The following is a 15,000-nucleotide window of genomic DNA, read 5'->3' as shown; positions in this document are numbered from 1 at the left end:
TCTCAGTCCCTTTCTCTGGATGAATGCAGGGACACCCAAAAAGCAACACTACATTCCCATTGACTCCATCAATATCCCCGATTCGCAGAGGGAGTCACTTCTGGCATTTCATGCAGTGACAGGTTCAGACAGCACAAGCCAGTTTGCTGGAATTGCGAAGCGCTCTGCATGGGCTGTCTTTCAAAACAACTCCCACCTGTTGAATAACCTAGGCAAAGAGGAAATTCCTGATGAGAGTGTGATTGCAGATGCTGAGTCATTTGTCTGCAGGCTTTATGACCCTCATGGCCAAGATAACTCAATTCAGCGAGTAAAATGTGATCTGTTTCTCAGTCTGACCAAAGCTATTGAGAATCTGCCTCCAACTCGCGATGCTCTGATTCTACACATCAAGCGAGCGCACTACCAGACTTTTGTGTGGAGAAGAGCCTTGGAATCTGAACCACATCTACCTGCACCTGAGAACTGTGGGTGGGAACAGGTCGTCAAAGATGGCAACGAGACATTTCAGCCGCGACTCATGACTGCACAGCCTATTACTGCTTACTGTGTAGAACTGACGACATGCAAATGCCGTGGGTCATGCTCAACTCGACGGTGCAAATGTACACGGAATGGACTGCCTTGCACGAAAGCATGTGGATGCAAAGCCCTTTGTAGGAACCCGTTCAGTGTACAAGCCGATCAATAGCTCTGAAAATTGTACTTGGGTGTTCTCACAACACTTTTCTCTTCTGCAAAGCAACGTAATTTTGTGTTAGAAAGAATCTGACAGCTGTTGAAATAACCTTTGACTGACTGTAAACCCATCTCCATCAATAGTGCTAAACATTTTCTTTTTCACATTTGTTGCTCGTATGTGCATTTTCAATTTCGTCTTTAAGTTGTCAATTATGTGAACAGTTGTGATCCAGTACAAAAATAAAGCACAAAATAGTGTTCCTCGTGTCAGATTACATAGTATTTCACAATCATGACAAATTTCTGGCTAGTACAATTTGCAGTAAGAAAAAGACTAAATCTGATGGCGGCCATTTTGATTACTGTCATGGCGGCCATAATATTCAGATGCAGACTTGGCAACAAGTGGAACTGGACTTGGTCATGCCTAGACTCTTCAAAAACACCAGTTGCACCATTCTAACATGAAATCAGCAGCGAACCTATTTTCTAGGCTAGCTACAGATTTTGGCTTCTAGACTAAATGAAGTGAGAAGATCCTGGAAGCTGAAGAATGCCAAAGTAGTTCCAGTGATAGCTGGACCTACAGGATTGATGACAAAGAGCCTTACAGGGATATTAAACATGGGGCAATACCCCTGGGTGCTCACCTGGTAATGGCTGGATAAGGTAACCAGGCAACCACTGGTAGGCATGGATGACCCACAAAATATATAATGGAGAAGAAAGTGAATAACGATGGATGTTTTTTTTTATGCCATGAACAAACCTTGGTGCATCATGGGTGATAAAGGTTGTGGTCAAGTTTCATCAAAATTGTGTGTGTGGTTTCAGAAAAGAAAGCAAATACATATTTTGGGGGAAGCCCCCGTCCATAGAACCCCTAATATAAGACCACAATTTTTTTAATGTTGTGAACAAACTTTGGTACATCATAGGTGATGAAGATGGTGGTCAAGATTCATTGGAATTGTTTGTATCGTTTGAGAAGAAAGCAAATACCTCTTTGGGGAGGCAACCCACCCCCCTCCCCCCTTCTGTAAACTCCCTATGTACACTCCTTCAGACCCCGTTTTTTAATGCCATCACTGGTGATGAAGGTTGTGGTCAAATTTCATTGAAATCGTCGATTTCAATTGAAATCGTACGTGTAGTTTCTGAGAACAAGTTGCAAGTCTTTTTGGACGGACCACGCGCCATCCCATAAGCCCCCCGGAACTACTTTGCAGGTGAGCTAAAAACCATCCCTGGGAATATTATTACAAACGAACTACAGTTGGAAGCTGTCTGGGGCTCAGTAACGATCCTGAACAGAATCCTCGGCACAAAACTTTGAAAACAGAAAACTTCACACCTTGGTCCATGAATCGTGATCCATTACTGAAACGAAGGTGGACGTTTGAACCCACCCTGGGAGGACTCCATTCCACATTCTGAAACCCACATATGTAGATACCAATCTCACACACACACACACACCCACACACACACACACACACACACACACACACACACACACACACACACACACACTTTCTAAACATGTTGCCAATGGAAAGCTCCTTTTTTCCATTGATATAGTCTCATCGTGGCACTCACTCCACCACATAATAAACACATCCTTGTAAAACCACCCTGGAATGTTGCTGTTTACACAATGAAAGTCGAAAGAACGTACTATCCGGTGCATGATTAAACGCAAGAATCAAAGGATTTCCAGTAGGGTGTACTCAAAACAGAGCACCCTAATGACAGCCAGAATATCCAGACCTTTGTAACTCTTCCTCCACAGAAAAAAAATGGTGCCATTGACATCCATTTGTCAAATGTGCCTGTGCAGTTCGGTCTGTCCTTGGAGATGCTGTCGAGGTGGAGCCATAAGTATGAGTGTATGTAGTCGTGAATAATGAAAATCATGGCCACAATCGATCAGACAATGGTGGGCACGAGCACAGCCATCATTGCTTAAGGCCCTGTCACACCTTGACGTTTTAGCCAGCAATGGCAACGTATAAAAATGTATGTAAAAGGTTGGCGTACGCTGAAATTTTGATGTTTTTTTTTTAAGTTTTGGTCGTCTTCATAACGTGTTGGTCGTCTGCATAACATATTAGTAACAGGCACAGAACGTTTCGTTGTGATATAGATAACTTATACCAACGAATGCTTAGCCTGTTGTCGGCGTTCACAACCTATGCCCAACAATAGTTTAACTTAGGCATAGCACGCTGCACGTATCACCGACGAATTTGTGGCGTAGCCTGATAAAAAGCTGCCACACGCCGATTTAAATCATAACCGCCTGAAAATTGGAAGTGTCAACATCGCAGTCACACCTTGACGATTTAGCCAGCGTATGCCAACCTATGAAAAATGTGTGTAAAACGCTGGCACACGTCGAATACGGATTTGGGTAAGTTGTGTATACGTTAGAAGCACGCTGAAAAACGAGGAAGTACGCCGTCATATTCCGTGGTACATCTAGTACGTCGTGAAATTTCAAGCATGCTGAAAATTTTACGACGTGCTCGACATATGGCTCACAAGTTCCGCATACGCTGGCATAAGTTCTCTGCACGCTCCGCGATCGTTGACACACGTGACTTGTAAGTTACTCATAAGTCGAAACACATCGAGGTAATGTTTAGCATACCCGAAACTTCATTTTTAACCTATGAGTAACGTGCTTTGAACCTATGAGTAGCGTGCTTTGAACCTATGTGTAACGTATCTCAAACGCACATTGTTGTATGTAGACGAATTTGATTGACGTCTTCCAGACGACCACAGAACTTACTGAACGTGTTTCTAACTTACATCTACCGTATAATGGCGATTTGGCAGTGTTTCGGGGAATTGGTATATACAAATGGGCTTCACAAGAGGAACCCGTCAGTGTTCCAGACTCCATGTTGAGTAGATGTCAATGTCAGTAGTATCAGTAGTAGTAGTCGTAGTAGTAGTAGTAGTAGTAGTAGTAGGTGAGCGTGTCAGTAGGAGTAATAGTAGTAATAGTAGGTGAGCGTGTCAGTAGTAGTAGTAGCATTGGTAGTAGTAGTAGTAGGTGAGCGTGTCAGTAGTAGTAGTATTGGTAGTAGTAGTAGGTCCATGTCAGTAGTAGTAGGTGAGCGTGATGGGGAGGGTGTGGGTGATGATGGATTCTCGTTGCGTCCATGAATAGGAGACTACTTTGCACCATTGTTCGATGTTCTTTTCGGCTAATTTTTTTTTCTCATTCCCACGATGAAATTTTTTTGTTTCAGTTTTAAAAGTATTCAAAACGACTTGGACAAATGCATAATGTACTAGTAATGAACACAGAACGCTTCGATAACTTATAGATAAGTTATACCAACGATTGATTAGCGTGTTTTAGGCGTCCACAACCTATGCCCAGCGATCGTCTAACGTATGCATAGCGTGGCAGCGTATCGTCGACGATTACGTGAGGTTTTCTATTCATAGGCTGCAACTTCACTTTTAATAAATGGCTGTCACTCGCCAATTGTTTTTGGATGCTGATGCTCGGCAATTGAAATCGTTTCCATTGAACGAGTTAAATCGCTTCCACTGGACTATTGAAATGATTTAATAATAATGCTTGGTTATCCTTGGACCCACTCTGGCTAGCAGCTCGTCGAACATCGCTGGGGGCATTCGCAGGAAGTTGATGAAGGATGCATGGTCCTCGTTCCGGAGTTCCACCATGAGCTGGTCATATATGCCGTAATGGCGTCGCCTCCCGATCCATGGTCTGACCCAGTTTCCTTCTCCTCCGTTCACGTCTTCTTCTCCCAGCTCTATTGGCACGCAACTGGTGCAGTGTCAACTCGATGAGGTCATGTTGATGTTTGAGGACAGGTAGGTATTGTCGTCTCAGCGTTGCCGTATCCTCCATCTCTCGGAATGACATGGACATGTACTCACCACGAAGTCTAAAAAAAAGACGGGTTCCTCCTGCAAAGCCCCTTTTTATATACCAATTCCCCTAATCGCTGCCAATACGCCATTTTCCGGTATCTGTAAGTTAGAAACGCGTTCATTAAGTTCTGTTGTCGTCCTGAAGACGTCAAATATGTCTACGTCTTTTTCAAGTGACGTGTTGCGAAGTGTGAACAACGTTTGTGTAGCGTGCTTACAAAACTTTACTCATAGGTTAGAAATAAGTTTCGGGTACGCTAAACATTACCTTGACGTGTTTCGACTTATGAGTAACTTACAAGTAACGTTTGTCAACGATTGCATAACATGCCTACAACTTATGGCCAGCCTAGCAGAATGTGTGAGTCATACGCCGCCATACGTCGTAAAATTTCAAGCATGCAAAACTTGAGGTCAACCCAAAAGTCAGGTCAGGTATGGGAGCATATGCCAGAACAGCGCGTCGCTGCGTCCACTTTCCGCCGGTACTCCAGGGGCCTCCGTCTGGCCATGCCCCAGGCAGATGCCAGGCCCATCCCCATCTCCTTGAGATGATGGTCAACCTGCCGCAACCACGAGGCATGTGATCGGCCCACTGGCCTCCTCCACTCATGAGACTCCCTCGCTGAGAAAATCTGGTGAGCAGGATCAGCATCAGGAAAACGAGCCACATGTCCATACAGCCGCAACTGACGCTCACGGACTATGCAGGTTACAAATCTCATCCGATTTTCTCTCAGCAACCGCTCGTTGGACACAAAATCCGACCAGCGATAGCCAAGGATTCTCCGAAGAGACCTGGTACCAAAGGAATTAAGTCTCCGTCTCATATCCTTGGTCAGAGTCCAAGTATCGCATCCATAGAGCAAAACTGGAAGTACCAAGGACCTGAAGACTCGGACTTTCGTCCTCCTGCACAGGTACCAGCAGCGCCACACCCCATGATCCAGTGAATCCATGACTCCCCAGGCCCGACCCAGACGTCTATTGACCTCTGACTCGCAGCCAGCAGAGACATGAATATCACTGCCAAGGTAAGTGAATCTCTCCACAACCTCAACATCCTCACCACAAACAGACACAGACAGGACAGCAGCATCCAAGATGTCACCGAAAGCCTGGATCTTAGTTTTGACCCAAGAAACCCGTAATCCCAGCGGCTCCGACTCCTCATTCAGCACCTCGAGGGCCCCCAAAAGGATGTCTAAAGTCTCCGCAAAGATGACTGCATCATCTGCAAAATCAAGGTCCGAGATCTTGACATTCCCAAACGATGCACCGCAGCTAGATCTCTCTGACATCCTCCCTAAAATCCAGTCCATCCAAGTGCTGAAAAGTGTGGGGGCCAGTACACATCCCTGACAAACTCCAGTAACAACTGGAAATAAGTCAGAGATGGTACCACCACACTTCACAGCACTCTCAGTACCAGAGTAGAGTTCAGACATCAGATCGATCAATTTTGGTGGCACCCCACGAAGACCAAGAATCCTCCAGAGGACATCCCGATTCACTGAATCGAACGCTTTACAGAGATCAACATAGGCTGCAAGCAGCCCCTGCCGAAACTCTCGTCTGCGTTCAGTGAGGACACGAAGAGCAAGGATACGGTCAATCGTTGACCTCTTTGGTGTAAAGCCTGACTGCTCTGGACGCTGGTGCTCAAGCAGATGGTGGCGAACCCTATCAAGAATTATCCGAGCAAAGACCTTGCCCGGCACTGAGAGCAGCGTCACCCCTCGGTAGTTGTTGCAGTCTTGGCGATCACCCTTCCCTTTCCAGAGAGGGACAACAAGGCCCCTCTTCCAGTCAGTTGGGATGATGCCTGTGTTCCAGGCAGAGCACAAAACTGCATGCAACGACACGAGTGCAGCATTTCCACCAGCCTTGAGAAGTTCAGCATGGATGCCACAGATCCCTGGAGCTTTGCCCTGTTTCAACTGGTTCACCGCAGCCCGTGTTTCCACAAGCGAAGGTGGACCACAGTTGATTTGAGGGTCAGCAACAGGGATTGTAACACCCTTGACGTCCAACTCGACAGCTGGGGGATCAGCCTGGTACAACCGCTCAAAGTAACTGGCCCAGCGGGCCTTCACTTCCGACTCCTCTGTCAAGAGCCTACCACTCTCCGCTCGAACTGCAGTGCTCCGAGGGATGGGCTTCGATGAACGCAATGCGCGAATTCCCCTGTAAGCGGGACGAGAATCACCTGTCCACAGGTGATGCTCTACCCCCTCACAGATTCCTCGCACATTGGCCTCCTTGTCCACCCTCAGTGCACGTACAGTTTTCGCCTCAGCTCCCTGAACAGCTCAGCTCTGCCATTCAGCCTGGCCCTGCAACTCTGGTCAATGGTATCCAGTGTCCCTTGAGAGACAAAATTCTTCTTTGCCCTGCGGTGAGCTCCAAGACATCCACCGGCAACATCAAGGACGGTGATCTTGAAGGCACTCCACAACTCTTCAGGACCCCCCCCCAAAGCACCCAGACCCCCCAAGTGTCCACTCAGCCTGTTCGCAAACTCCTCAGCTACTCTCTCATCCCTGAGCTTGCCAACATCCAGCCTCGGCTGGGATGGTACCATTCTCCAGGATTTAAGGTGCAGCTTTAGAGTTGCTTCAACAAGCCTGTGGTCAGTATTGAGGAACTGAGCACTCCGGTAGACCCTGCAGTTCTGGATCATCCTCCAACGACTGTCAATGAGGACATGGTCAATCTCCTTTGCCACACCGCCAGCGTTAGAATACCAAGTCCAGCGATGAGCTTGTGGGTGCTGAAACCATGAACCAGCCACCCTAAGTCCATGACTTCTTGCAAAGTCAAGGAACTTAGTGCTATTCTGGTTCATAGTTCCTGACCCATGGGGACCAACACACACCTCATAACCATCCCTATCAGTTCCAGTCGATGCATTGAAATCCCCCAAGACTCGAAGTGTATCTTGTCTGGGGCACTGATCAACCACAGACTCGAGCGTGGCGTAGAATGCATCCTTCACGGTGAGATCACTCGCCTCAGTCGGAGCATAAACAGAGACCAGGGAAATGACACCGAAGGAGTGACGAATCCTTAATCTCATAATACGCTCGTTGACCGGTGTTACCTCAATTATCATTGGGGTCAGCTTATTGGACACAGCTGCAGCATCTCCTTGGGTATGGTAACCATCAGAGCGACCAGACCAATAGTAGGTGTAACCACCCACCATTATCTCGCCGCAATCCGGTCTCCGAACCTCAGAGAGAGCTGCAATCCCAATGTCCAAACGCTTGAGCTCAGATGATAACAGAGACAGGTGATCATCCTCTCTTAGGGATAGGTCATTCCAGGCACCCACCCGAAGGGACCGCCTCAGGTAAACCCAAGGAGACCGCCGTCTGGTGGACGACACCTCAGCACCACTCCGACACACTCTCCGGCAATCTGACCCAGGGATGTTACCCCGTGGTTTCCCTCCTATCATCAAAGATTGGGGTCCCGAAGGCTTTGCCCCAATCTCGTCATCCGGTGAGCTGCCCTGCGAAGGGAAGCTGCACAGGAGGTCCTCCCACGGAGTGGGTTTTCAGATCTTTTTGCGTTTTTGCGTTTTGCGGAATGAAGGGTTTTATGGTGGCCGGAGTGCAAATCCTGCCACCAACCTCCTAATGAAAGTAACCCAACTGCAGGAGGACGTCCGCAGACACAGTTGGGCACTAGATATGGATGGCCGTTGGGTCACAAAGAGCTCCTCCGCCCTTTGACAGGTTTTGTTTTTAATCCTGCTGGGTGTCCATATCCAAACACCCTCCTCACCAGAAAACCTGGAGGGGGAGACGGTTTAGTCGCCGACAACCCGACCATGGAACAGGTTAATACAGGTTTACATGGTACCTGTAACCTGTAGCAGGTCACAGATCGAACCTGACCTGACATACCCAAAAGTACAACGATGAAAGCCAGCGTACTACGACGTATGGCAGTGTTTTTCAGCGTGCTCTTAACGTATACAAAACGTACCCATAACGTATTCGACGTGTGCCAGCGTTTTCGACAAATTTTTCATAAATCGGCATATGCTGGCTAAATCGTCAAGGTGTGACAGCGGCTTTACAGACCTTGGATTAAACAACTGTACAGAAAGTAGGAGACCCATTGGTTCAAGACAATTGTGTTCATTGTTTTTACGCGGATAATCATTTTCAATGTCTAGTCAATTGTTCCTCGAGCTCGTGTCACTATTAATTTGCAAACCTCCATGCAGTGCTGCGAACAGTCGTACTCCACCCCGGTGATGAGTGCGTTGGTACACGATGCCCAGGATGACAGGAGGGCATACGGGTAGAACCCAGGCACACAGCACGAACGGGCAACGGCAAGTCCTGCATCCAGCATCTTGCAATGCTGTTGGGGTTACAAATCATCACTTGTGTGATCATTCCAAATCACAGGAGAGAGAGAGGTTCAATGAAATATCATCTGGCTTTATAATTCAGCAAAAAAATATAAACCCAACAACGTTTAAAGCATTTTCGTTTAAATAGAATGGTTAAATGAGTTTTGAAATAAATAAATAAACCCTTGTAAATATCCAAGTCTCTTGTGATGTGATCAACAATGATACAAGTTGGAATATTCAAAATCACTTGCTGGGTGATAATGCAGAAAGTTACAATGAAAAAGGGAGTCAAGAGCATGCACACCTCTCACAACTTTGGGACAGGTAGAACGATTGAGAAATCAGGTATTTTTCCCTGCAGCTTAAGCAGACATATATATATATACACACACACACACACACACACACACACACACACACACACACACACACACACACACACACACACACACACACACACACACACACACACACACACACACACACACACACACACACACACACACACACACACACACACACACACACACACACACACACACACACACACACACACACTTTATAGGATAGGACTTTAGTGCCTCCTTACTATAAACAATTTAATGAGCACAGTTGCGTGCAAAACGAAATGACAAGTTGTGCCAGAGTAGATCAAATAGCAGGAAGGTTGCTGGCAAGGCAAACATGTGGTTGCCAATTGCAGGCAGTGGCGTTTACAAGTAACCCACACGTATGTCAGTGCCAAGTGTTTATCGTGAGTGTGCAGCTGCAGATTACTCCAGTGCAGGAATGCCATGCAATCCTCAATCCCTGGACTCTACCCATCGCATAACCTCACACTCCTTCATTGGCAAAGTATAAGGTTTCTGCATTGCCTCAAGCCAAACCTGTCTCACAAATTGTTTCACTTTGGTATTTTGGCATATGTGCAATAGCTAACCTAAACTAACACTTGAATTGTAAAATATACATAAAACAAAAGAACGAATGCATTTGTGAACAGAAAATGATATGGCTGCAATATTCTTCTGTGATGTCCCACAAAGTGAAAGCTCGAGCGACGCTCCATAATCATTCAGAGGAACACAGATAGCAACACAAAAAGATTGTGCATCGTATTAAACTGACTGATCAACAACTGCACAACTCGATCTCAAGTTTGTTTGAGGATTTCAAACGGTTTAAATCGACCAGGACATAATGGTGGAGGTCCGTCTAAAAAGTAACCGGACTAACTTCACAGAAATTTTATTCCAAAAAATATTTTGAAATCACAGCTTGTCCCCTTCAAAATAGTTTCCCTCCAGTCTCACAAACTTGTCCATCCTCTTCTTCCACGCTTCGATGCACCCCCGGAAGGCTTCTTCTGGAATCCTCCGGAGCTCCGCCGTCACGGCCCTTTTGATGGCCTCCACATCGGGAAATCGGGTCCCCTTGATCACCCCAGTGAGCTTGGGGAATAGGAAAAAATCACAAGGGGCCAAGTCTGGCGAATACGGGGGTTGCTCCAGAGTTGGCACGTTCCTCTCTGCCAGAAACTGTCAGATGCTTAGGGCGCAGTGAGCAGGGGCGTTGTCATGGTGAAGCACCCAGGCGTTGTTCTCCCACAGATCCCTCCTCTTGTCCCGGACTGATCTCATGAGATGCCGGAGGATCTCCTTGTACACGTATTGATTCACTGTTTGACCCTGTTGTACAAACTCGAAGTGGACGATGCCCTTGATGTCAAAAAACGTGATGAACATCACCTTGACCTTCGACTTTGACATCCTTGCTTTCTTTGGTCTTGGTGATGCCGGACTTTTCCACTGACGACTCTACCGTTTGGTCTCGGGATCGTATTCGAATATCCACGATTCATTGCCAGTAATGACTCTCCCAAGCAGGTCTGGATCGTTCTTGAGGTGCTTGATAATGTCTTAACGGACAGTGACTCTTTGCTGTTTCTGGTCCTCAGACAACAGCTAGGGGACCATCTTTGCGCACACCTTGCGCATTTTGAGATTTTCAGTGATGATGCTCCAGACAGTGTCGTTGTTGATGGAAAGTTCCTCAGCAATCATCCCCCCCCCCCTAATTCTCCATGAGAAAAGCTAATTAACCTCCGCCATCAAAGATGGACGGAGGTTACTGTTTTCACCCCTGTCTGTTTGTTTGTTTGTGAACAGTATTACGGAAAAACTCCTCAACGGATTTCGACGAAACTTGGTGGGGGGATTAGGTATGGTCCAAGGATCATGCCATCAGATTTTGGACTTGGTCCAAAGTCCAATATGGCCGCTATGGCGGCCATTTTGAAAAAATATTTGAATTTTTGTTTTTGCATTTCTACATGTTTTAAGTGATTTCCAACCAAAAAGAAAAATTTGTTAGAGAAAAAAAAAATTTTGCAACTTTTTTTCAAACAAAATTCGATTTTATTTGAAAAATATTTGAGTTTTTTTTTTTTTTGCATTTTTACATGTTTTAAGTGATTTCCAACTCCCCCCCCCCCCCAAAAAAAAATTGTTAGAGAAAAAAAAAATTTTGCAACTTTTTTTCAAAAAAATTTCGATTTTATTTTTTAGGCATTTCTACATGTGCGTCGATCTAGTTTAGTTTATTCAATCGTGGTGCAGTAGAGTCTGATCCGTTTTGACCTACAATGAATGGGATATCAGGTTCACTTAAGTGACCCAGCATTATTGGCGGCAGAGGTTTTGCACCCGACCGAGTGCTCCCCCTCTAGTTCTCCATGAGTCGACGATCTGCGTGCACCATCTGCTTCACACGCTCGATGTTGTCCGCCCTTCTTCTCATTGAAGGTCTTCCAGACAGTGGATCGTCTTCAACTTCCTCCCATCCATCTTTGAACCTCTTGTGCCATTAAAATGCACGTGTACGTGACATTGTTTCTTCCCCGTAGACTTGCTGCAGCATTGCGAATGATTCGGAAGGTGTTTAACCAAGCTTGGCAAGAAACTTCAGATTGGTTCTCTGCTCACGACTCAGACATGACAATGTGTAAAGCACGACCTGTAAAAAAAAATCACACAATGAGCACAGTCAACCATTACCAAACACATATATTGCTGGAATGTTTCGAAAGACTGTGACGCAACCTGTTCGTTCAAGTTGTGTAAGTGGAGCACACATCAGGTTCAGTCCCGTTACTTTTTAGACGGACCTCGTATATGAGAGGAAAAGCTCATTCTCTTATGCAGACTCACTAACAAAAAATTGATATCACCATACGTCTTGAGGAATGATTGTTTTAAAGAAATTGTCGGATCACGTGCCACCAACCGGCTGTTCAATCTGCTGCTCAAATAATCTTGGTGATCATTGTCGAGAGATGGGGGGGTTCCACATGGCCCTGGAGATCCAACTCACTATTTTTGGAGAAACGCTCTACGATGATCTGAAAGACCTCACTGCAACCAAAGACGTACCGATGGTCGAGCGATTTGCCCTTAAAGTTAAGATGACTAAATGTATTTCACTTGCCATCAACCCCACAGAAGATATAACAAAGCAAGAGCACTTACAAATTGAGAGTTCATAGAACACCTTACCCCACGTAGTCTTGAGAAACAAGGCCATGGGTGGGGTCCGCGAGCGGAAAATTTGGTCGTGATGATGTAAAACGCTGTAATATTTACCTCGACCACCGAAGGTGAAGGAGGTTACGTTTTCACCCCTTTCTGTATTTGTTTGTTTGTGTGCAGGATATCTCAAAAAGTTTTGGATGGATCTGGATGAAGTTTTGTGGACAGGTTGGGTGTGTGACGAGGATGAACTGATTCGATTTTGTTGAAGATCCGGATCTGCATACGAAAATTATTTAACGTTTAAAGTGATTCATCACCATTGAGAGAAAGGTCCAAAAACGATACATAAGATGACATTTAAAAAATGTATCGGGCCCAATATGTTCCCATGAATGCGCTCTCCCGAGTGCCCTTCTAGTTTGTTCATGTATTGCTCAACGGAAGGTGTCATGAAAGTGCCAAAAAGGGAATTTGTGTTTTAAAGTGTTCAAGTATATAATTAAATTGATAGAAATAAAGATTTTTAAAGGCTGTAGAAAAAACAATATTCTGAAGTTTTCCTCCCTTGATGCAGCATCTTCTTTGTCCCATAGTTTGTGTCCTTTATGATGTCCTTAGAAACAGTAGGTTTCCTGTTCAGAATGATTTTCAATTTTGCTTGACTGCCAGACAAACAGAGAGAGGGAGAAAAATATTTTCTCACTCCTCTCTGTGCATGTGCGATTGGGACAAATTCAGAGCTACAGATTTGTTTTCTGAACCATGTTCAAACTACAACATTCGACTGAAATCAAGTTGTTGCTCGATCATAAACTGATGGGGTTTTCACTCATTTTTTGTACACATATTCCAGGCAGATTTGATGAGCATGCACCGATGTTTATCCATATGTCATGGCCTTCTCAGTCACCAGATCTGAACCCAATCGAGCATTTAAGGGATATTCCGGAACGACGTCTGAGACAGCGTTTTCCACCTCCATCAACCAGGTGTGAGTTGATTGACTTTCTCCTGGAAGAATGATGCCGCATCCCTCCTACAGAATTTCAGACACGGCGCATACGGACTGCGCAGGCCGCACGTGGTGGCCTGACACCAGATTAAGTGACTTCTCCTTGGTGTTTCCATTTTTTGTCCATCCAATACCTGTGTATGTATCTTCAGAATGTATTCACATCCCTTGACTTTTTCTTCACATGTTGTTGCGTTACAGCCTGAATTTAAAATGGATGAACTTTAAATTTTTTGTCACTGATCTACACAAAATACCCCATAATGGCAAAGCGAAAAAATTTTTTTGAAATTTTTACAAATTAATTTAAAATGAAAAGCTGAAATGTCTTGAGTCAATAAGTATAACACTCCAAATTGGGCTCAGGTGCATCCAATTTCCTTTGATCATCCCTGAGATGTCTCTACAACTTCATTGGAGTCCACTTGTGGCCAATTCAATTGATTGGACATAATTTAGAAATAAACGCACCTTACTATACAAGGTCCCACAGTTGCAGTGCATGTCAAAGCAGAAACTCCACCATGAAGTCCAAGGAACTGTGTCGAACTCCGAAATGGAATTGTGAGGCGGGATAGATCTGGGGAAGGGTATAAAACAATTTCCCAAGAGCACAGTGAGCTCCATCATTAGGAAATGGACAGAAGATGGAACAACCCACACTCTTCCTAAAGAGCTGTCCTAAAGAGCTAGCTGTCCGACGAAACTGAGCAACCGGGCAAGAAGAACCTTGGTCAGGGAGGTGACCAAGAACCCAATGACCACTCTAAGAGAACTACAGAGTGTCTTGGCTGAGATGGGAGAACCTGCTGGAAGGACAACAGTCTCCGCAGCACTTCACAAAGATAGGCTTTATGTGAGAGTGGCCTGACACAAGCCACGCCTGGGCAAAAGGCAAATGACAGAACGCATGGAGTTTTCAAAAAGAGACATCAAGACTCTGAGAGCATGAGGCAAAAGATTTTGTGGTCTGATAAGATGAAAATTGAACTCTTTGGCCTGAATGCAAAACGCTACATCTTGTGGAAACCGAGCACAACTCATCACCGATCTACCACCATCCCCACCATGAAGCATGGAGGTGGTATCATCATGCTCTGAGGATACTTTTCAGCAGCAGGGATTGGGAGACTTCTAAGGACAGAGGTAACAATTAATGAGGCCAAATACAGGCAAATCCTTGAAGAGACCCTGCTTCAGAGTGCAGAAGACCTAAGACTATGGCGAAGATTTATGTTCCAATAGGACAATTACCCCAAGCACACAGCCAAAGCAACACTGGCTGGGCCACTCAAGGACTTTCACGTTCCTGTTCTGAAGTCACACCAAAGGCCAGACTTTAATCCCATGAAGAATCTGTGGAAAGACTTGAAGATTGCTGTTCACCGACGCTCCCCATCCAATTTGACGGAGCTAGAGCAAATCTGCAACGAAGAATGGGAGAAAATCCCAAAATCCAGATAGGCAAAGCTGATACAGAC

At 45.5% G+C, this 15,000-nt stretch overlaps 1 protein-coding gene across 5 annotated transcripts in view; it reads right to left on the bottom strand.

The window, feature by feature from the left end:
- Nucleotides 1-15,000, bottom strand: part of LOC147017726 (uncharacterized) — a 422,376-nt gene that overhangs the window by 70,177 nt on the left and 337,199 nt on the right. For all 5 annotated transcript variants that reach the window (XR_015049613.1, XR_015049614.1, XR_015049612.1 and 2 more), the window contains one exon: nt 8,833-8,982. Coding sequence is in view for 2 of the 5 variants with exons in the window: in XM_085847591.1 (XP_085703717.1) it covers nt 8,833-8,982 (150 nt within the window). In the remaining 3 variants the exon portion in view is untranslated. The remainder of the gene's footprint in view (nt 1-8,832; nt 8,983-15,000) is intronic.

This window comes from Eptatretus burgeri, chromosome 11, assembly GCF_056783735.1.
Source record: "Eptatretus burgeri isolate ZD-2024b chromosome 11, Ebu_testis_v1, whole genome shotgun sequence".
Classification (NCBI taxonomy): Eukaryota; Metazoa; Chordata; class Myxini; order Myxiniformes; family Myxinidae; genus Eptatretus; species Eptatretus burgeri.
Note: the sequence above shows the minus strand (reverse complement) of the source record. Positions and strands in the feature narration are given on the sequence as shown.